The following is a 21,835-nucleotide window of genomic DNA, read 5'->3' on the forward strand; positions in this document are numbered from 1 at the left end:
AGTACTGGCAATTGTAGGCACAGAGTATAGCCTAGAGAGAGAGTGTTTAATCTGCAATTTGCATTGTGAGGAAAGGACACCCCGTTCACTTTACCTTCAGGAAGAACATAATTTAAACCAAACTGTTGAGAACAACAGGCATAGGAGAAGCATGTGCCTTTTTTTTTTTTTTTTTTCCCCTCCCTGAAATCTACTGGAAAATCCTGTTGATGACAAAGCTCAGACTGCATTAGTGGAGGGAGCGATTCACGACTGGAGTGGAGTAAATTGCGTCTCCAAAGTCGAGATGCTGTTCCGGCATCGCAAAACGCCTTTCAGACGGCCCTGGTTTGGAAGGATTGGTTCTGACACAAAGAACTTGGCTGAGGGAAGGATCTGAGGAGCGAAATGACGCCCCCCAAGCCACAGCCATTTGGTGTGTACAGCAGCAGAGGCTCTGTGCAAGGCTCTCTGCGTCCTTCTGAGCTCTTCTTGAGGGAGTTGTTTGCATCCATCCAGGCCAGCTCAGGTGTCTTGCAGTCCTGCTTACTCACCTGAAGGCATATCCCTCGAAAACTGTGGATGTCACTGTGGCCAGTTAAGGCCACTGTCTTGCAAAGAGAAAAAAAAAAAAAAAAAAAGGAAGGTGCAAAATCTTTCTTCCACAAATTTTGCTTTCTGCAAAGTGTCTGTGCACATGTGGGAATTGAATGACAGGCTTTTGTGCATGGAAGATTAGAGCTCTTCCCTTTGGAGAGATGCACCTGGTCTCACCTGAGGTTTTGAAAGAGCCTTTTCCTGGAAAAGGGTCTTGTCTGCTTTCATGAGGAAGGGTTCAAGAACAAAAGCACGAAATCTCCTTTCTTCTTTCTTGATCAATCTAGCCATCATTATGAGAGGAGCTCTCTGATTGCTTCTCTTTGTCATGTAATGTTAATACCATTAAGTCCACTTTGGCAAGGAAAGCGATGTATAATTAATTTGCAAATCAGTGAAGTGGATGTGATTTTTATACAAAGGAGAAGGTCTTTAAGAGCAGAAGGCACTGTGTGGGCATGGCCATGCTGGGGTGGGACCTCTGTCCTCTCGAGCATCCCCCCCTGCAGGTCCCAGGCTGGGCTGGTTCCCCGTGTGTGTCCTTCTGTGCACACACCTTTAGTGGGTCCCATTTACTGCCAGCCAGAAAAGGGACTGAATTTAACAAGTAAGAGGGGAACCACGTGGGGCAGGGATGAGGTTAGGAGTATGAAAGTGCCACTGGATATCTCCAGAGCGAGTTGGTTGAGCCAGCTGAAAATATCTGTAAGCCTCTGCCTCCATCCACTGGTTTTGGTGGTGGTGATTTCAATTTTTTTTTTTTTTTTTAAAGCCTTAGCTCTGTTGGAATTATTATTTTGATGCGGAATGCATTAAAAAGGGAAAAGGAAAAAAAAAATCCAAACGCTATCCCGACTGATTTGTTCCCAGAAAGATGTTCAATTTTGTATGTATAATTGAAAGGGTCTAAATATAGCTGTATTAATATTTATGGGCCTTATGTTGGAGTCAATACAAGAGTTGCTGTTCAAGGCAATTAAGCTTTACCTTTTCACATGTAGGATTTCAGCTTTTGGAGATGACATTAGCGGTGTGACCTGCATCCAAGAGAGAAAAAAACCTAAAAGCGTGCCATTATCTGTCAAATATGATACCCTGTATTTAATGCTCTTTGCTGACAGGCAGTTTGTCTCCAGCAAGGGTGATCTCTCTGGAGGACGGCTGCTGTCTTAACAGGGGGGGAAATCAGAGGAATCAGCAGGCTTGGAGGCTTGCAGGAGAAGCAGTCAGTGCTGTGTTTTGGGAGGAGAGGAGTGACTAGACTATCTCATGACATCAGGAAGCGGGGATTGCCCACCTCTGCTGCATCAGTAGCTTCTGGGGATAAGGAGAAAATTATCCTGGTGACACTTGGTGGATTCCATGAGTCTTCACACCACCCACGCCCCCAGGGGCTGGGGCGTGGGAAATGCGACTCCCGGGAGCGCACGGGGCAGGGAGGGCTGGGCTGTTCGTGCCCTGCTCTCGGGCTATCTGTGCCTGTCTGCAGGGCTAGTCACAACCTTCATGTCATTAAAGCACAGGGGAAGCAAAGGCTGCCCAGAGATCCGAGCTGCTGTGGGGAGAGCGCGTGCGGGGGGAATCGGGTCGGGGCTGTAACGATGAAAACAAGTCAGGTTGCGTTAATAACAGAGGCAAAGTGATGATGATGATGATGATGCGCTCGATTTCTGTAGCTCTGCCTTTGGAGATCCAGGGTATCACTGGGATGACACGACAGGAATCCTGGCGCTGGGTGAACTGCCCTGCATTGCTGCTTTTTGGGAGCCGCAGCTCCTCGCTGCTCCAGTGAACAAAGGGCTGGGAGATGCTATAAAACCTCTCAGTGATAGGGGCTGTCTGGATCCCGCCCTTCTCCTAAATTTGATCAATGTGTCGGGTCTTTCCCTGCTTCAGTCTGGACTCTGATAGCTGCCTTTGGGCAGGAGGACAGCAGTGAGGAGCCTCAGCTGGGGTTGCTCCTCAGTTTCCCCCCCCCCCGGGAGCGAGGGGTCAGGCTGCCCTCCCCGGGGCTGCAGAGTGAGGTTGTCTCAGCGAGGCCGAGCTCGGTGTGCTCGTCCCTTCTCTGAGGGCTCACAGGTTTTGAGTGGGTGTTCTTTCACTGGTGTATTGTGTACTTGGGTAGCTGGAAGCCTTTTAACCACCACCCCCCTTTCAAGGAGCCCCCGGGGGATGCATTTTCCGAGGGCTTTCATTAGCTGTGGCTGTTGGAGCACAAAGGCTGCTCGAACGGGGAGGGAGGAGCGGAAATCAAGCAGCACACACGCGCCAAGGTAAAAATGGTGGCCACGCTCTCGGCGGCCGGGAATGAATTTTCAACTCCAAATGGTGCTTTTTGAATTCCCGTCTGGGGATTTGCTCCGGGTGATGCTGACCCCAGCAGGCTGGTATTTCCAATTATGGATGACATTATCCTTGCCCAAAGGTGCTGGCTCGACAGCAGAGGAGTGTTCCTTGTTGTGCCAGCACAGGGCTGAGTCCCACCTCGCCTCTGTCCCCGAACAAGGGCGAGCCAAGATATATATTAAGGAAAAAAGGAAATTGCACCGGTTAAATTTAAAAAAAAACTCATTTAGCTAAAGCAGTGTAAGCGCCCATGAATATTTATCTGATGTTATGGAAGCGTGTGGACTCCCACCTACTTTATTAAATTGATTTTCAATAAAAATGCAAGTGGAAGACGTTTGATTAATGGCTTGGAGGGACGGTACAATTCATGTGAAGTCTGGAGTCAGCAAGAAGCGTCCCCTGAGCCCGTGTGTCCCTGCTGGAGGCTGGGCTAAGGAAATGTCTCTAAACTTCTCTGAGGGACACCAGCAACGTTTAACCCGTGTGGTTTCCAAGCCGTGGGGTGAACAGGAGCTGCTGTCTGGCTGGTGCATGGCTTTGCTGAGGGCCATTGTCCTGACTTTGGAGCTGCCACGTGTTGTTTGCTCCCAGTGTTGTGCCTTCTCCTCTGCTTTTCACGCCCCCCCGAGCAGGCTGCACCTCAGAATTAAGCACAGCAGGGAGCTCCAGAGATCATGTGGGGTGTGAGGGAGGCTCCCTGGGCCCTTGCATTTAAACGTGCCTGAGATTAGCTCCATCAGCCTCCGGATCTGCTCAGCTCCCCCCAAATTGCCTGCTCGGATTTGTCTGCTGAAGGAAGGCAGTTTGGAGCTGTCAGGTTACAGCTCTGTTATGGATCTCTGGTGTGGTTTCCCGCCGGGACCCTCGCTGGGGCTGGTACCTCCTCCTTCCGAGGAGCTGTCCAGAGCTGGGAGGTGCTGATAGTGCTGCCAGTGAGGGTTGAGGGCTTTGTGGTACCTGGAGTCCTGCTGGACATCCCTGCAGGCTGCAGGGGCCTCTCTGTTCTCTCCACGCCTGCAGCCTGAAATAGAAATTCCCCCCGGGGGTCCTGTTAAAAACCTTTGGAAGCTGCTGTGGGTGGGATGTTACATCCTGCTGCAGGGGATTTCTGGGCTGGGATGGTTAGGCAAGGGCTGTGTGGCAGGGAAGGCAGGGGTTAGGCAGGGACACAGCTCCATCTCAGCACCCCTCAGCTCCTGGAGCCCAGAGAGGAGGGACCACAACGCTGGGAGCCACTGAAATGAGGATGCCCAAATGACACCAGATATCACCTGGGGCATAAATCCTTCCCCCATCCTGTGCTGGGGAGCAGGATCAGAGCTCTGATGTGCTCACCCCCTCCCAGAGGGCTCCTGGTGCCAAGGGGCTACAGCCAGATGGCACAGGGAGGAAATCCAGGGGCAGAGACGGTGCAGATGCTCCTGATGCTGCTCTCTGGGAACAGAGAGGCTCTCACAGTGATCTCTGTTTTGCAATGCTTTGGGGGTTTCTCTGCATGCAAATGTATAATGAAGCTCTCTGCCTACAGGAGAAGGGGGCCTGTGCCAGCAGGCAGGGGATGGGTGCTGGTACTTTTGGCATGTGCTGAGCTGGTTGGGCACATCCCCTTGCTGTGCTTGCACTACTGGAGAGCTGGGCAAGGGCAAGAGTGATGGGAACAGAAAGGAATTAAAAAAAAAAAAAAAGGAGCAGGTGTTGGCTAATATGTATGTGGCAGAAAAAGAGAGGAGATTTCTGGTTGAAAACAGAAGCTGAGAAAAGGCAGATTGGCAGGCAGCATATTTCTGGAGACAGCTTTCTCCTCTGTAGGCTGAGTCACCTAAGAAACGTGTCAATAAAACACACTGGCAGGCAGTGTCTCTAATAAATATATATTTAAGAGAGACGTTTCTTCAAAACTTCTGCTAGGAGACGTCGAATTCTGAAGGGATGGCATGAGAAATGACATCTCCAGTGGAAGCACAGGGTTGCCATGGCAACTGGAACGCTTTGAACACACATCACTAAAACAAGAAAACATTTTCCCCCAGCAAAGGAAATTAAAAACTACATACATCTGGAGGCATCTGCCCTCTGCTTGTCTCTGATGGGAGCATCAGAGTATCATGCAGCACATCGTAGTTCGTGTAGTGGGCAGGACTGACAATTCCAGATTGGTTGCTGAATTTTTGTGAGTAACTGCGATGAAAAAGCCTTCCTGTCCTCAGGACAGACAGTGCTCGTTGGGGAAGAGGAGATTTAGAGCCATAAAGGAATATCCTCTGAAACGATTTCGCTCACTTGGGGATAAAACAACAGCCTGAGTGCACGACCGAGCTCATCTTGCCTTGGGGGGATGACTCCACTGCTCCCAGGGTTTGCTGGCCCCCTTTGGCAGCCAGGGACTTCCCTGGGCAGCCTGGGGGAAGGCAGGGGAGAGGGGATAGGATGGAGGGGCACAGGGTGTGTTTGGGGATTTATCTTGTGCTTCAGAAACCCTCAGTTTATCTGTGCCAGTCTGGGACAGCAAACCCAGCAGGAGTTATTCGCACGTGGCAGTCCGTGCATTCCTTTCTTTTCCACTGCAGTTCTTTTCTTCCTTTTCCAGTGCCATTCCCGGTGTGTGGCAGCCCTGGGAGCAGGGGTGGCACTGGGGGAGCCCAGGAAGGGGGAGAGCTCGTTGTGCCACATGACAGCCCTGCAGCACCAGGGGAAATGCTAAATTGGCCGGTGCGAGGCCGTGTGAAGGAGAGAAGTTTATTTGTGCTGGATATTGGCATTGCTGATGAGTAAATGAGCGCTGACCACACAGCCAGTGACCTGTGCATGACAGGGCAGAGACAGCTGGGAGGAGAGCTGGGCTCTGGCACAGCTCAGCAGCTCCACAGGCAGAGACCACGTTGGGGTGCATGAGGAAGGGAGAGTGTCTGTCTGCCTTACCCTGGGAGTGGAGGTGAAGGATGCCAGAAGCATCACTGGAGGCACGCTGTCTGAGGAGCTGATTAAGTTCTCTGCTGAAGGAAATGCCAGCCAGGAGATAATGGATAAGGGATCCAGAGTGCAAATTACTCTGTTGCTCCCTGCTATGGTATTCTGTATTCTTGTATCTTCCTCTCAGTACCTGGCGTTGGCCTCGGGGGACAGGCTTGAAAATTAAATGGGCCCTTCCTCTGAGCTGTACAGCAAGCCCCAGGAGTCACTTTCTTTTTATTTCCTTTTTTTTTTTTTTTATTTCCCCTTCCTTTTCTTGCACACTACAGTCTATCATGTGGCCCAGCAATCCTCAGCCTGCAAAGCAACCTGGAACAAGATGTAGTCAGAGGCACGGGAAGGCAGTGCTGGGGCTAAAAGGCAGATGGGGGAGCTTGGGCACAGCAGAACTGCATTCACTGCATGCTCACACGGTGCAGAGAGCAGCAGTGGTGGGGCTGGAGCTCAGAGCTCAGCCTGCAAATCTCCTGCACTTGGTTGAGACACCTTGTTTGTTCTCTCTCCCTCTGCAATGACATAATATTAGTGCAGTGCAGTGTTTCTCTCACTTGACTGATATTTGATTGATACTGTGTTCAGTTTTGGGCCCCTGATGACAGGAAAGGTACTGAGGGGCTGGAGAGTGTCCAGAGAAGGAAATGGAGCTGGGGAAGGGTCTGGAGCACAAGTTTGATGAGGAGAAGGTGGAGGGGGGGGCTCAGCCTGGAGAAAAGGAGGCTCAGGAGGGACCTTTTCACTCTCTACAACTCCCTGACAGGGGGTTGTGGTCAGGTGGGGGTCAGGCTCTTCTCCCAGGGTGAGAGTAAATGGCCTCAAGTTGTGCCAGGGGAGGTTTAGATTGGGTATTAGGGAAGATTTCATCACTTGAAGGGTGGTCAGGCTTTGAAACAGGCCCCTCCAGGGCAGTGGTAGAGTCACCACCCTGAAAGTGTTCAGAAAATATGTGGATGTGGCACCTGAGGACATGACTTAGTGGTGAACACTGGTGGTGGTGCTGGACTGAGAGCTGGACTTGATGATCTTTCCCAACCCGAATGCTTTTATGATTTTTCCTTGCAGTTGTTTTCTCCATATCAACGGTTCTCAGGCTGGCAGTAGCAGCTCTGTATTGCACCTTTGTGCTTATCTTCTTGCTGGGGATCTGCCTTGAGCTCTGATGAATTACAGAGCTCAGTAATTGCTTTATAAATGCTTAGGACGTTGCTGGCACTGATCTGAAGTTTTTGCAGCTCCTCTTAAAGCAACTGTGGCCTGTTGGGAGGGGATTTCTGTTAAAGAAAAACTTACTGAGAGTGAGTTAACGAAAGGTTCAGTGATTTATTTATTTTTTTTTATTTTTTTTTTTGCAATCTCCCTGAGGAAGGAGCTTCAGGGATGTACTGTGTCCAGGCAGGCTCTGCATAAACCTGGGCTAATGACTGGCTCTCCCAGCTGAGTCACACACACGTGATGGGATGTAGCAAAGGCAGGAGCCCCATGGCTGATTTGTTCTGGGGCCTCATCTCTTCTGTGTTTGCAACCTCAGCCTCTACACAGGAAACACAACCTGCTGCAGTCTTTCTCTGAGGTTGCTGTTCACCAAGACCCCTTGATACAGTCAACAGGAATGTTGTTCATTGACCCCTGAAGAGGAGGGAAGGCAAACCCAACCCAAAAGACAGGAGGTTTGCAGTTAACATGCAGGTTTGCCTGATCCTGAGGTGTTTTTGCCCCGATCCCATTGGTGTCTCCAGTGCACGCAGCCATGCAGACATCCTGCAGGCCTGTGGTCAGAAAAATTCTCCTGGCTTTGGTTTTCTCAGGGCCACAGCTGTGTGTACCACCTGGCAACACAGTGCTGTCTGAATGCCCTTCCCCTGCCCACAGGGACCAACAGGGATTCCCTTCCCTGAGTGCCTCTGGCTTTGCCATCAAGGGCAGGCTTTACTACTGAATAATGGTAAATTATGCATGCTAATTTACATTCACACATTTTCTCATTGTGTTTATAATATATAACAAACATGTTTATGTAGCATCCCTCTTCCATTACCACAGGGTCTCGAAGCACAGTGGAACCTCTCAAAGCATGCTCAGACATGCATATTCCTCCTCTGTCTTTCTGGCATCTGAGGGTGTCCTGAGTCCTTAAAATAGCAACGACAGCAGCTTTGTTCGTTCTGTCTTAGTTCTGTCTGCAGCAAAAATAGCACAGCTAATTTGTAGTCTGTGTTTGTAGTCTGGATGTGTGAGAATGAGGGGTATGTGTAAAGCCTCCATGACTGCACACCCTCCAGCACTTGCTGCTTCTGACTCTTTCTTCTATTCCGCCTGGACTCGAGATCAAGAACTCGCCCCACATCCTGATTTCTAACCTCTGGATGTGGATTTTGTGTCACTTAATGCGGTGATAAGAAGGAGCATGTGCATGTGGGTGCCTGCACGGGGCAACGAGGGAAGGCTAAATTAAACTACGCGTGCCAAATGCATCCTTCTGTTGAGCCTTGTGAAAGGAGCCCTGGCTAAAATCCTGATGGTGTAAGGCTTGTCAGATCCATCTCTCTGCCTTTTGTCTTCTCTAAGCTTTAGAGCCTGTTGGCTGACAGAAGGGTGGATATCTCAGAGATGTTTTAAGTCCCTGCAAGATTTGTGGAATTAGGCAGCTGAGTGGAAAAAGACCCGAAGTAGAGAGAGGTAACTAGGTGGGATCAACTGGTGATAGGCATCAGAAAAACAGGGAGGAAAGGCTGGTCTGCAGGAAGCAGGGTTTGTTGGCTCCACTGCTGGTAAAACAGCATCTCTCCTAGGCTGTTCTGCTGGATAGAGCTCTAACCTGCACCCCCTACTCTTGACAAATGTGAGAAAATGCCTTTCACCAGTGGTGTGTGTGTGAAAACCCTATAGCACCTTCTCCAGTAACATATGGATTTACCCACAGGGCCAGGTATGTCTGGAGCCCCCTTACCCCTCCTGGCTTCAGACAAAGGGGCAGTGCAGCCTGCTCAGGGCAGCAAGAAAACTGGGCCACCCTGGGCTGTTTACCCCTGGAAGTGCTGGGGAGGGAGGGAGGGCAGTTTCTCACCCAAAAGGGACAAGCAGATGCCTTGTGTGCTGGAAGCAAGGAGGAACAAGGTGTGTCTGACTCCTCTGCTTTAAGCAATGATCCAAACTCTGTAACCAACGTGCTGTGTAGGTGTGGGGAGAGCTCAGACCTGTGTCAGAGCCACGAGCGCACCAACAGCACATCAGCAGAGTCCTCAGGGATTTCTCCTCCAAGAACTGCCCTGATCTTCCCCATGTAACCCCAGGAGTTCGAGCCTAGGAATTAGACATCCATCAGCACATGACAGTGTGCCACAGATCCCAGACAACCCTTCTCCAGTGGTGACTGGGTCACTTCACGGTGTTCCTGCAGAGGACATTGGATGCAGTCATCTCAGAGCACTGCATCTGCAGCACTCTGTGTGAGACAGGGAATAAATCTCTCCATTGTTCCAGCTCTCTGTGGCCCTGCTAAGAAAGGGGAGCCAGGACAGCAGGCTGTCTTTCTGAGCCTTTCACAGACATCATCTCCCTGAAGAATTAAGAACATGTAATTGTAGACCGTGCTGATCTCTCCCTTCACGTGGGAGTGGCTTTGTTTTTTGGCTGTCTCTTGAGAGAGTCCCTGAAATTATTTTGAACTGCTTCCACTCCTCGTGCTGGAGTATCCAAGTTGAGGGGAGAAAGGAGGGAAGCACAGCTGGAAGTGCCACCACATGCATGTGTGTGTTTACAGATTGGATGACTTCTCACTAGTCTGGCTGGAGGACATGCAATTGTACAGACACTGATGTGCCATCACACCAGAGAGTAGGTAGTAATTAATCACCATGGCTCACAGAGCAGCAACTTGGGAACTGGCTGTACAGCAAATGCTGGCAGTTCCAGGGGTTTTGAGCAGCAGCAGTGGGTGGAAAGATACCTCAGCACCCCGGGATGGGGGGAACAGGCTTGCTGCTCCCATGGAGAGCAGCAGACAGCCTTGTTTCCCCCCGTAAATGTGATGCCTTTTTGGTCCCAGCCCTGCAGGAGTCACTGGGAGCGTAAGTGAGCGGGTCAGATCTGTTACACAGACCCAGTTATTCTGGACTCAAGCAAACAGCCAAGGAAAACTGCATTAGACAAATAGTTCGTGACACGGCAGAGCTAGAAAAGGATCCGACCCAAAGGTCTTGCTGGCAATCCCCTGCAGGCTCTTACTCACCCCTGCTTTTGCTGAGATGAGACATTTGTTTCAGGCATTTATGTTGTTTCTTCCCTTACTATGTGGTTTATTTTGCAGAGTACAAATTTCCCAGCGCTCAGTCCTCGGCCGACCCCACTTTGCAGTGGATGAGCATCCCCCCCATCATTAACCACGTTGTCCCAGGTGGGAGCACGAGGCCAAGGCCAGCCTTCCTCCAGGGGAACGTGGTCATCCTCATCTCTGTGCTCATTAGAGAGAGGCAGTGAGGTCTGGGGGGGCTGAACTGCCTATGGGATTTCCCTCCCCCCCACAGACAGGATGGGGCCAGTGGGGTCTCGGCTGTGTCTCGATGCTTCTGCCCAAGTGAGTTTTCCTGGAGATGCTCTGGTATTTTAGGTAGTTCAGGGGATTAAAGCTGATGCTGCTGTTAGCTCTGCCTGGCCTGTGAAGGACTGGGCCAGCTGCCAGCCCTCCTGGTGACACTCTTGGCCCTGTTCTCTGCCATTTGGCATTGACAGGACCAAGACACCCTGTGTATGTTCTTGCTGCCTCTCCTAAGAAGAACATGTACACTCTGCTGTCCACTTGTGGGAAAGATGCCCGGGCTGAGCTTGTCAGAGCAGGGTGAATGTCTGTGACAGGAGATTTGGCTTTTGCTTCTGAGCAAGTAATTTCCTGTACAAGGGTGCTGAGGCACTACAACAGCCAAGCCACGTCTGAAAATGTGGATGTTTTCTTTGGGCCTAGGAGTTTGGAGGGGTTGACTGTGACTTTTCCACGGGTTGTCTGAGATCCCTGAGGCAAAAACAGCTGAGGAGAGAGAAGGGGTGGTGCTGAGACCTGCCCACACCTCTGCGCTCCAGCTCTGCTCTCCCTCTTGTAGAGGTTGGAGGAAATGCCAGTACATTCTTAGGGGTTTTTGCCATCTCTGTTCCCCAGAATCTGACCCAGGTAAAGCCTCTGTTCCCAGGATAGCTGGTGTGGAAGCATCCCAGGTGCAGCAGGGGTGTTTGTGGCCCTGACATTGGCAATAGCTCCTGTTGCCTTGTGGCCTTTGTGTGGCAGGAACTTTGTCGATGTCCTTGGAGTCAGCTTTATCCCCTGGCTGGGCTGGACAAGCCCAGGAGGCATCGACAGCACTGCAGTGATGTTCACTGAAATGTTTCCTTCTCTGCTGCTATTTCTGAGCTCCCCAGCAAAAAATACTGAAAGAAAAGCAAGTCTAATGTGTGTGGGAGAGTGTGAGTGGCCCCACAGCAGGAGAGCATCAGTGAAGGTCACGTTAGGGGTTTCTGGTGTGTGGTTGGTGATGTAGATGTCGTGTCTCCATTCCTGCAGCTTGAGGTTGTGAGGAGAGGTCCCTCTCCCCTTGGGCAGCTGCCCCTCCTTGTGCTTTCCTGTCCTCTCCCAGATCTGGCCTGGCAGTCCCAAGGGCAAAGTCACAGAGAGGGGACCACGTGCCACATCACCCGTAGATGTGCCACTGCTTTTCCATGCATCTCTTCCTGCAAGGGGCCACCACTCTGTTCCTGCTTCCCAAAACAAGGCAGCACCACGGGTTAAAAGGCCATCTGATAAACCAAGGTGGGGACTGGGAAAGGCAGCAGCCCTGGTGTGATGGCACTGAAGTTCTCGAGGAGGGGCCCGAGGGTGGAGTTTGTGGCTGGGGACTGTCGTGTGCCCTCTCTAAGGGCTGCCAGGGGCTGTGCTGCAGCTCAGGTCCAGTGGGCTCATAAAGCTTTGTAGCACAGGTCATAAAAGCCTCTTTTGTTCCAGAGGCTAAAGGTGGAAGGAAAATTAAATTCCACCAGTGAGAGGCTGAGAAAATGAAGAATGAAACCACAAAAAGCTTTTGTGTGCAGCTACAAAAATTACCTGCTGCTGCTTATTAATTATCGTGGCAAGAATTTGGGAGAAAGGCACGAAGTGGAAGTTGGGAGTCCAAACCAACTGTTTCCCTTCCCAGGGGTGCTGGGTTGGCTGGAAAGCATTGTCCTGTCCAGTGTGGGTTACTTGATGTGGGAAAGAGGGACACAGGAATGCCTTTTTTCAAGGTGACACTGCTCTCACCACAGGCTGGCGGGAATCCTTCCCAAAGGATTCTGTGTGTTTGAGGGGACACCGAATAAGGAGACCTCATTGAGCTGAGGGTAAATAGAGTTGTCTAGGAGGGAGTTAAGGGGCATTATCAGCTCGTTACTGTTCTCCTCAGTTGGAGATGGGGTATTGGGCTAGCTGGAGTCTGGAGCACTTCATAGGGAGCCCAGTGCAGAAACATCTACCCCCTAGAGTTGGCCTGGAGCAGGTTGATGGTTTGAACTCCCAGGGGCAGAGGAGCCTGAACAGCACTGTCCTTCACAGAGACACCACCACAGGCAGGGAGGGCTGTCCCCTCCAGGCTCCCTCAGATGGCAGCACAGCCCCGGGGGCAGAGCTGGAGCGCTGCCTCGGGGCAGCCCCCATCCCCTCCTCATCCCGCTGTGCATCCTCCCTGACGTCAGCGCGCCCGCCCGGAATCCCCTGCACGGAACCGCAGCGGCATCGCCCCCGTTTCCGTGGCACGCACCGTTTGGGAGCCCCCAGCGCTCGGCTGCGGGCACCCCATCACGGCTGCGGGCACCCCATCACGGCTGCGGGCACCCCATCACGGCTGCGGGCACCCCATCGCGGCTGCGGGCACACCGTCACGGCTGGCTTACAGCAGCGCCGCCGGGAACCCCCGCCTGGAAAACGGGCACAGCCCCCAAAGCTGCGGAGCCGAAACACAACCTGGCGAGCCGGTCACGTTAGGGCTGACATTCTGAGATAAACAGAACCCTTGATGGGCGCGGCGGGATGTTTAATGAGAGGCTGCTCAGACCCCCCCCGTGCCCCCCTGCCACCTCCCAGAATCGCTCAGCTCTACGGCCAGGGGAGGGGAGAGGCAGCGAGGCGGCGTAATTTGTATTCCAGCCCTGCTGCTGCTCCCGGTGCTTCCAAGAAGCGAGTAAAAATAGCACTCTGTCATTTTGTAAATAACAGCTATCTCCTCGCAGGCCCGGGGAGTCACGAGCGCTTAAGGAGGGGATTGCAGGAAGGGAGGGGGGGTGTCTGCCTTGAGCCAGGGCCTGGAAAACGGGGAGTTGGAGGGGGGCACAGGGGAGGAGGAGGGTAAATGGAGTGCCTGAAGCACCTCAGCAGCAGCTGCTACTGCTTTACACGTTCTGCACTCCCCGGGGAAGCACCAGACCCTGCTGGTGTTGGAGCTGGGGGTCCAGCTCTGGCCCCTCCACCCGGGGTTGGGAGGGATGACTGTGGTGTATACGGGCAGCCAGGTCTGGGGTAACAGATTCCTGGAGGAGAGGGGTGGCTTTTAAAGAGCAGGCAGGTGTAGGAAGTGCCATGGTAACACTGTGAGAAGGGATGTTTTGTTTTGCATTTGCATTGCAGATCTGCCCAGCTGTGGGGGGTTTCTCCAGGCGAGAGCAGGGCTGGGCAGGCAGAGAGCAGGCTCTGTCTGGTGGGAGAAGGGGCAGCTTTGGGTGACCTGCAGCACCTCGTTGCTGCTCACACACTTGCTCCAGGTGGTTTTAGAAACGTGATTGTGCTGAAGGTTGGGAATAAGTTGAGCCAATGAACGGGAAAAGCTCCCAGACTGGGGAACCAACCTCAAATACAAGGTTTGGGAACATGGCATGCTGCTGATGTCTCTAAATTCTGCCCGTGTGCAAATGTTGAACCTGAAAATTTCTTGCTCTTCTAGTTTCTTGTCAGCTCCAGGGTCTTTTTTTGCTTTCTTGGTCCCCAACAGGAGCTGGGGTGCACAGTGAGGCTCAGCAGGGTGGCTGAAAGGGGTTTGTTGTGCCATTGCTTAGGGCAGCCAGGGCTGGTCCGTGCTCTGCTCCAGCTTCCCTCCTGAACCAAGTCTTTCCTTTCTCGTTTCCCTGATTATGAACAGGACCAGCAGCATCCTCCTGCCACCCCAGCAGGCTTGAAGGCTTAACTTGTGCATCCAAACCCCTTTGAATGACGGGGAAGAATGATGCTAGGAAAGGAAAAATGTTAATTTAACATTCTGCAACAGATCTAGTGAAAGCACCTAACCCCTCTATGCAGTCCTTAATTATTAAATCTTTGGTGAGGACAGAGAAGCTGCAGTGTGAGCTTGTCTGTGGTTTGAGGACCAGATAAGGATTTCCCTGCCATGTCTCTAAGAAGAGGCAGGAGATGCCCTTCTCTCGGCTTTCTCTTGCTGCAAAAGTAGGCACAGTTTCTTCTCTTCGCCCAGGCTCTGGGTGGACAGCTGTGAGGGCAAGGAGAAGGGAGGCTGGATGAGTAGCTCCTGATTGCCCTGGAGGAGGAGGTCTCACAGCACAGAGCCTGGGAGCTGTGGCAGAGCTGCAAGCAGTGCAGTTGCTCTTGGGCTCCAGGATCACGAAGGAAGTGAATCTCTGAGGCTGGAGCTTGCTCTGTTCTGCTGGTGTTTTACTTATCTCTGGGTTTCCCAGCCCTGCTGAAATCCCTGCTTGTGTGGCAATGATTTAATTTCAGAAATCCCTCCGGATCCCAGCCAAATCCTGCCCTTAGGAGCACATATTAACAGGGAAAGTTCAGCCTGGCTTGTTTTCCCGTGTGCTGAGGGACATCAGTGAGCCGGTGGTGAAGCCCCAGCTTGTCCCTGCACCAAGCACTGCATGGCCTGGCCTGGAGAATACATCTGCAGCCTGGAAATGGGGGATCCTCTTCAGCTCTGGGCCATAATTGGGTATTAATATTAATTATTAATTTTAATACGATAATGCCGCTATTTTTGATCGGATTTGCCAGTAGATTGAAGGGAACAAGAAGGTGTCCCTGGAGCTCTGTGACACACGAGTTACAGCTTGATAAGGACATAAAGGCTCACGTAAAGCTTTTACTTACTGAATCCCTTCCCTTGTGCTTGAACCCAACAGAGCACATTGGAAAGCACATTGGAAAGGCCCTTTCATGGCCCCCTGTCCCTGAAACCTGAACAGGGACCCCCTGTTCCTTCTGCACTTCCCAGGGACTGTGTCCCCTGGCCTGGTCTGATATCCATGGCCGAAAGGTGAATGCCGAGGAGGGGAGCGGGGAGAGAGAGTTTGTGTTTTCTCTGGAACACCATTACTTTTCCCTCACTGCATGTGGTGGCAGAAGGAGCCTGGCATCACTGCCTGTTCTCTGCCGTGCATCTCATTTGAGGATTTGTTTGGAGGGAGACAGACAATACCCTGAGTGTTTGTTGCAGAAGTAACTCATTTTGTTTAGACTTCTGGGGGTTTCTGGTGTACTGCATACATATTTCTCTTTAACCTTTTTTTTTTATCACATCAAGACAAGATCAAGGGTTACTTATATAGCACAATAATACCAGCCATAGGCTGCATCAGAAGCTTTCCAGCCATAATAACTAAAGACATGTATATGTATATTTTAGCCATTAAGGAGAAAACCCTGCCAGAATGCATTATCTTATTTTGGGATGTGAAATTTTGAAGCACAAAACTAAGCTTCATAGTACTGCAAAATAACTGTCAGGGGACAGAAGGATTTCCATAACTTAATTGAGCAATAGGCCATCCAGGCTACTTGCAAAGCTGCTGCAGTGGCCAAAATTGGGTACTGTGCATAAAACATGAACTCTGCTTTGGGGCTTTAAATTGGTTCTTTCATTAGGAGAGCAGCTCTGAGCCAGCTAATGCCATACAATAGCGTGATGTAGCCCTAAAGTGGTGAGGATTTATGGTATGAACTGAGTGCTCAACTCGGGGCGCCTCATCCATCATTTTTTCAGTGCAACCCAGTGGGCAGAGCACAGGGCTGTAAATCTGGTAAATCACCGTGCCTTGATTTCCCTGCAAAACGGGACAGCAGCAGAGATGTCAACTAGGAGACGTGCCCAGATCAGATGAAGCCAGGGAGGGGAGCTCTGTGTGCTGTCCAGCACGTGCTGATGGGCTGTCTGCTGCAAAGCACCTCCGGATCATCCTTATCTGAAGGCGTGTGGTTGAGATGGCCCCTGGGTTTTAACAGCTGGGGCAGGATGTGGGGCTGAGTGCCTTTGCTGGGGCAGTGAGGCTGCTGTTCAGCATCCACGAGGGCAGCACAGCCTGGGGGCAGGGGAGCTCGTGAGGTGGGCGAGCAGCAGCTTGGCGGGAATGAGGCACTTAAGGGAACAGCAAGCACGGTGGCGGTAAAAGGCAATCAGAATATTGATTCTCTCTACATACAGATAAGCCCGAAGCTGTAGCAAACCCAGGCTTTCCTAAAACGGGTGGAACATTGCTAGGCTGTTTATCAGGTTGGGAGACACAAAGGGGATTTCACATTAAAAGGAGTTTCAAAGCACCGGGGCTTACCTCCGTCTTGAAAAGGTGTGGATCTGTACCAAGCTGTGGATCATGCAGCCACGTGGGTTCTGTAAATACGCAGTGTCTGGCCACGTGGGACGTATCCATCCTCAGTGTAAGTGTGGGAAGCAGCAGAGCTGTGTTGGAGATGAATTTGCCCGGTTACGAGTGATAAAATCAGCCGTCGTTCGGGGCACAGAGCATGGTGCGGAGGGTTCAGCAGAGCAGGAGAAAACACCACAGAACAAACCACAAACCCTTCCCTGTACAAGAAAATTCAGTTCTTTAATTGCCTTTTTTTTTTCCCTTCTTTTTTTTTTTTTTTTTTTCTTTTTTTGTCCCAGACAGTGTAACCGAAGTCAAGACAGACATTTACGTGACGAGTTTCGGCCCCGTCTCGGACACAGACATGGTAGGTGCCTCACAGGGGAGGGATGGCTTCTCCTACAGCCACTGTGGATGGGGCCCACCCTCATCCCGGGAATATCTGGACACAAATGGGGTTTTCCCAAACGGCAGCAGCTGCTGGTGGCTCCATGGGAGTGGTAGAAGGGGATTGTTTCTCAGGGGTGTTTGGGTTTTTGGAAACCACTTGGTAGCACACCCTTGGAGAGTCAGTGCCTTTGCACCTCTAAGACACACTGCAAGCTTTAGGGTGCTTTTATTTCCTGCAAGTCAAACCTCGTGAAGTGGGGTCTGCATGTTCCCACCATTACCTGCCTCGACAAGCACCTTTGCTGCAGCCACCTTTCCCTGACCTGTCTGTGTGTGGAGGAAGGAAGGTGCTCCGTGGGAAGAGGAGAGGATGCCAGAATCATTGATGGCAATGACAGAAGGGAATGATTCACCATCAAACTGTCCTTAGTGCTTGAACCGGAAAGGAGGCAAAAGAGAAAAAAAGAAAAAAGCATGAACTGACTGCAGTATTTTGACATGTTCAGGGAAAATTATTAATGAAAAGGCCTGAGGTCTGAATTTAGGCTTGTATTCCCACAACAGTTTGTCTTCTAATTAAAACAGGACTGTGGAGCATAATTAATAGTGAGGTTTCTCAACAGCGTTTCTTGCAGCTCGTGTTCCACACGCGCCCGGGCGCGGGGAGGAGAGCTGGCTGTGGATGGGTTGCTCCACAGTTCAAGGATGCCACGTGAGGACAGTCCTGCATTCAGGACTGAGACCCTCCTGCACATCCAGCACCTGAGGTGACCTGGTGCTGACACAGCCCCGGGCCAGCAGGGGCTGTCCTTGCTGTGGAGGGAGCCCGCAGTGGGAGGAGGAGTGAGCTTTACTCTCACCACCTAGGCCAGGCTGGAGCAGCATCCTGTGACCCTCATGGCACCTCTGGAGCTGGAAGGGTTTAATCTTCTGTGCTGACACGGCCTGAACTCTTCAGCTGTCCCACAGACAATCCTGTGCTAGCAGGCAGAGGAGCTGAGGGAGAATAAAACCTCTGTGTTCCGAGTGCTTGTTCAATCCTGCAAACCCGTGTTGCTTTGGGAAGACCACTCCCTCCAGGGTAAGAAGCTAACTTGATGTCAGCCTAGTCGAGACTATTAACCTCATTTGAGTTCCCCCTCCCTCTCTCCCTGCCTTCCTACCACAGCAGAGACCCATAATATATTCAGCCATCGTAGCCCTTGGGGAGTATCTGATAATTACTTCCAAGGTGGAGCATATTTGATTAAGGGAGTGTGTATAATGAACTGTGAAGAAGAAATATGAGGTATTGAAAAGGAGGAAGGTATTCTCTGCAATGTGATTTGACAAAATGAATTTAAAATTAGGAAGACAGTTAAGGAATAATAAATTATTTCCCCTTCGCGTGCTTTCGTTCCACGTATTTTACAAACGCACGGCGAACGTGCTTTCGCCCGCTCTCCTGCCGCTGGATGCACCCAGAAACGTGAGGGAGAGACACGTGGGGACAGCCTACTCTTCTGCTGTGCTTCCTTTTGTCTCGGGAGTGGGGAAGTCCCTCCTTCCCCGCTGGCATCTGCCTGGTGATCCGCTCCCACCCCTCCCACAGCCATTACTCACCGCCGCGCAGAGCGGCCCCGGCGCGTCCTGACACAGACAGAGCCCGTAATTATGATGATGGAGGAGAGGCAGGTAAAGCTGCTGTGCAGGGTGGAGGAGAGCAGCTGGCTGCAGAGCGTGGAGGGGGACGTGTAGAGACCTTTCCACTGAGCTGCTCCGAGGGACTTCCAAGTCTCGCTTTTAGTTGGGTTCGGAAAGCAGAGCCTGATAGGACCTGACGCGCTCCCGAATCTCCGGCACTGAGCTCTTGCAACTTTGCCTCAAGTCCCCAGGAAATTATAGAAAGCAAAAAAAAAAAAAGAGTTCAAGGGAGTGTTTTGTTTCATGGATGGACTCTGAAGACAGACTCGGTCTTGATGTTTTGAGTCACTTCTATAAGTAGGAGGAAAGCATAACATAGTGTGCTCTTTGGAAGGGGTGGATTGGGAATGATGCTTTTAAGGAAAGAAATATAGAAGAGAGGGGGAGATTCTGAAAGTGGTTTCTCTTTTCTTCAGGAATGATTCCTTAGCATAAAAGGAGAAAAACAAGGCCTGGAAAGTTGATAAAAATGTTTTGCCTCTTTGCTTGCTGCTGTTTAATAGGAACAGGGGTTCTGAATAGGAGAGATCTTCTCCTGATAAGGACTTTTCCCAAACCTCCTGGGACACAGACTCGTTTCTTTGGTTTTTTCCCTTTACTGAGCTTAAAACCACAAAGTGAAGATCACTTCCATGAAGGGGCAGAATATCTAGTACACAGCAGAGCCTGTAGGAATGTACAGTCTTCTCTTCCCTCTCCCCAGCCAGGCTGCAGAAGGTTCATACTTGAGCAGCGGTGGCTCCATGGCCAGCGAGCAGGGATGAATTTGTTTACTGAGATGCTTTCATTCAGCTGCCATCTGCTGCAAAAACCTGTAGGAATTTCTCTGTCCTGTAGGAAACTGATGCACAGCAGTTTTTAAATGCTGCTGAGAAGTGCTGCAGGAAAGAAATCACTCACAATGATAAGTTTAGTTGGTCCTGCGGCCTCCAGGGGCACATAAATAAAGACTACGATCTGCAACGGCAGGGGAGGAACAGTTGGGGCTGCTCTCCTTTCTGAAGGCCCCTTCTGTTTCTGAAAGCCCTCATTAGCAAGAGGTGTATGCTGTAGAGGTGAGCAGTGGTGCAGCCCACGCTGGTGGGCTGAAGACACGAACCTCACGTGACACGAACCCTCAAAGGACACAGGGACCACTGGGTGCACTGGTTTGATTTTGCCTCGGGGTGGCCACGGAGCCACAGTGACTCTGCTGCTTGATCAGGTGGTTTCTGAGGCTGCAGGCACCGAGCAAGAAGCTGCAGTGCTCCAAAGAGATGACTTCTGATTGCCCCAGAAGTTGATCTAGGAAATGGGTTTCTACACTAACTGAAAGAAGGAAGAAAAAAAAAAATAGAGAGGGAAAAAAAAAGGAACAAGAAGACAAAAGAAAGTCACAGGATCTTGCAATGCAAGTTTGTGAAGTCCTTGATTCAATGCTTTTCTAGAGGTGGCCCGGGGAACAAAACAACATTAAGACAATGTCATGGAAGTTTATTTCATCGTATTTTTTTATGAGCAGGGATACAATTGCCAGCATCCTGGCCAAATTCCATCTGCAGGATCTTTCTTTTTGCCTTTTAAAACGTCCCCGTGGCTGCACACAATGGACTCCCTCCACTGAAACATCAGGATAGAGGTGATGGTGCAGGAGGGCTACCCCAGAACTGGCCATTGTAGTCTGGGTTGCAGCTTGTGTGCAGCGGCCAGAAACACTGGAATGCAAATTTTGACATCGTAGGTAAGTCGTTTATCCCCCCACTGCTGTTAAGTCTTTCTTTTTGTTGTACCACACTTCACACTACCCAAGGAGTGCCAGAATGCAGTCTGCTCCATGGCTGGAGACACTTCACCACTTCCTGAATCCCCTTGTTGGCAAAGAACAGCTGAGCAAGGCAGGACTTAACTTTTCTCTCCTCTCTCCACAAAGGAATACACCATCGACGTCTTTTTCCGGCAGTCCTGGAGAGATGAAAGGCTGAAGTTTGATGGCCCCATGAAAATACTCCCCCTGAACAACCTGCTGGCCAGCAAGATCTGGACCCCTGACACCTTCTTCCACAACGGGAAGAAATCTGTGGCCCACAACATGACCACCCCCAACAAGCTGCTGCGCCTGGTGGACAACGGCACCCTCCTGTACACCATGAGGTGGGTGTGTGTCTCCTGGCCAGGGTATTCCAGGTCCCTGCAGGCCAAGATGGGATCTCAGGGTGCATTACAGCAGGATTTGTGCAGACTTCCACTAAACCTGTTATCACACTTGAGTCTTGCAGTGCTGCTTTCTCCGCTGCCCTTGTTTCCTGCCTGTGGATCATCCCTGATCCTCAACTTCTGCTCATTTTTACAGGTAGCCTTTTCCCTCAGCGGTCATGTTGATTTTTTTTTTTTCCTTTATGTGATGAGGTAGAAGTGGTGGGATCTATAGTTTGTGAGGCTGATGCTCCAGCTGACATAATTTTGTTCCTGACTGGTGATGGGATATGAATCAGGTATCAGGGCTGCTAGGGGAACAGTAGGATGGGAGAATTTATTATTTATTATTCTGCAGCAGCTTAAGAACAGACCTAAATTTGTCCAGCATGTTACAGCAGAGCCATTTCAAACATCTAATGAGACTGAGCTTGCTTGTGAGAACGATGGGGTTGTTTTTTCTTTCTTTGTGGAATCAGAAGTCCAGATCTGTGTGAACAATGCACATCATTAGGGGAAAAAAACCCCAAACAACATCTTCTTAAAAACTGTGCTTTGGAGAAGCCAGGTTCTAGGGGTGGACAACCCCACTGTGAGCTCCAGCAACTGGGGCCTTCCTCTGGAAACACCAGTTGCTGTTGGGAAACTGTGCTTGAGCAGTCCTGTCTGGGTATCTCAAGGACATAGTAACATTTATCATTAAGCTACAGCAGTTTGTGAGCACGAAGAGAAAATGCCTTTGGGTTAATTGTATGTTCATTGCAGAACTATTCAGATGTTTCTGTACACTTGTAAGCTGTTCACCCACGTCAATAACATTTGCCCCCTGGGGCTGATGTACTAATTTGCCTTCCGAGGTAAATGGGCTTATAAATGAAACAACAAGCTCCTCATAGTTGCACAAGGAAGGTATTGAGTTGGTTCTGGGAAGGTGTAAATCTTTATTTAAAAAAATTGTTTGTCTCCATCTTCGAGCCAATCCTAACGAGTAAGAGGCTTCACTGTGGACTCTGTGTGCTGAGATGATGCACTTTCACCTCTGTTTTTGAGGACCAGGCAGAATTTCATCCCTTCAACTGGCTGTGAATCTGCG

The 21,835-nt window shown here is 50.8% G+C and overlaps 1 protein-coding gene across 2 annotated transcripts in view; it reads left to right on the forward strand.

Moving 5' to 3' along the window:
* GABRA3 (gamma-aminobutyric acid type A receptor alpha3 subunit) overlaps positions 1 to 21,835 on the forward strand; it is a 63,250-nt gene that overhangs the window by 20,744 nt on the left and 20,671 nt on the right. For both annotated transcript variants that reach the window (XM_027904910.1, XM_027904911.1), the window contains exons 4-5: positions 16,797 to 16,864; positions 20,480 to 20,700. In XM_027904910.1, coding sequence (XP_027760711.1) covers positions 16,797 to 16,864; positions 20,480 to 20,700 — 289 coding nt within the window. The remainder of the gene's footprint in view (positions 1 to 16,796; positions 16,865 to 20,479; positions 20,701 to 21,835) is intronic.

Source organism: Empidonax traillii, unplaced genomic scaffold (genome assembly GCF_003031625.1).
Source record: "Empidonax traillii isolate 1590-97213 ecotype Southwest subspecies unplaced genomic scaffold, ASM303162v1 scaffold1103:size489020, whole genome shotgun sequence".
Lineage (NCBI taxonomy): Eukaryota > Metazoa > Chordata > Aves > Passeriformes > Tyrannidae > Empidonax > Empidonax traillii.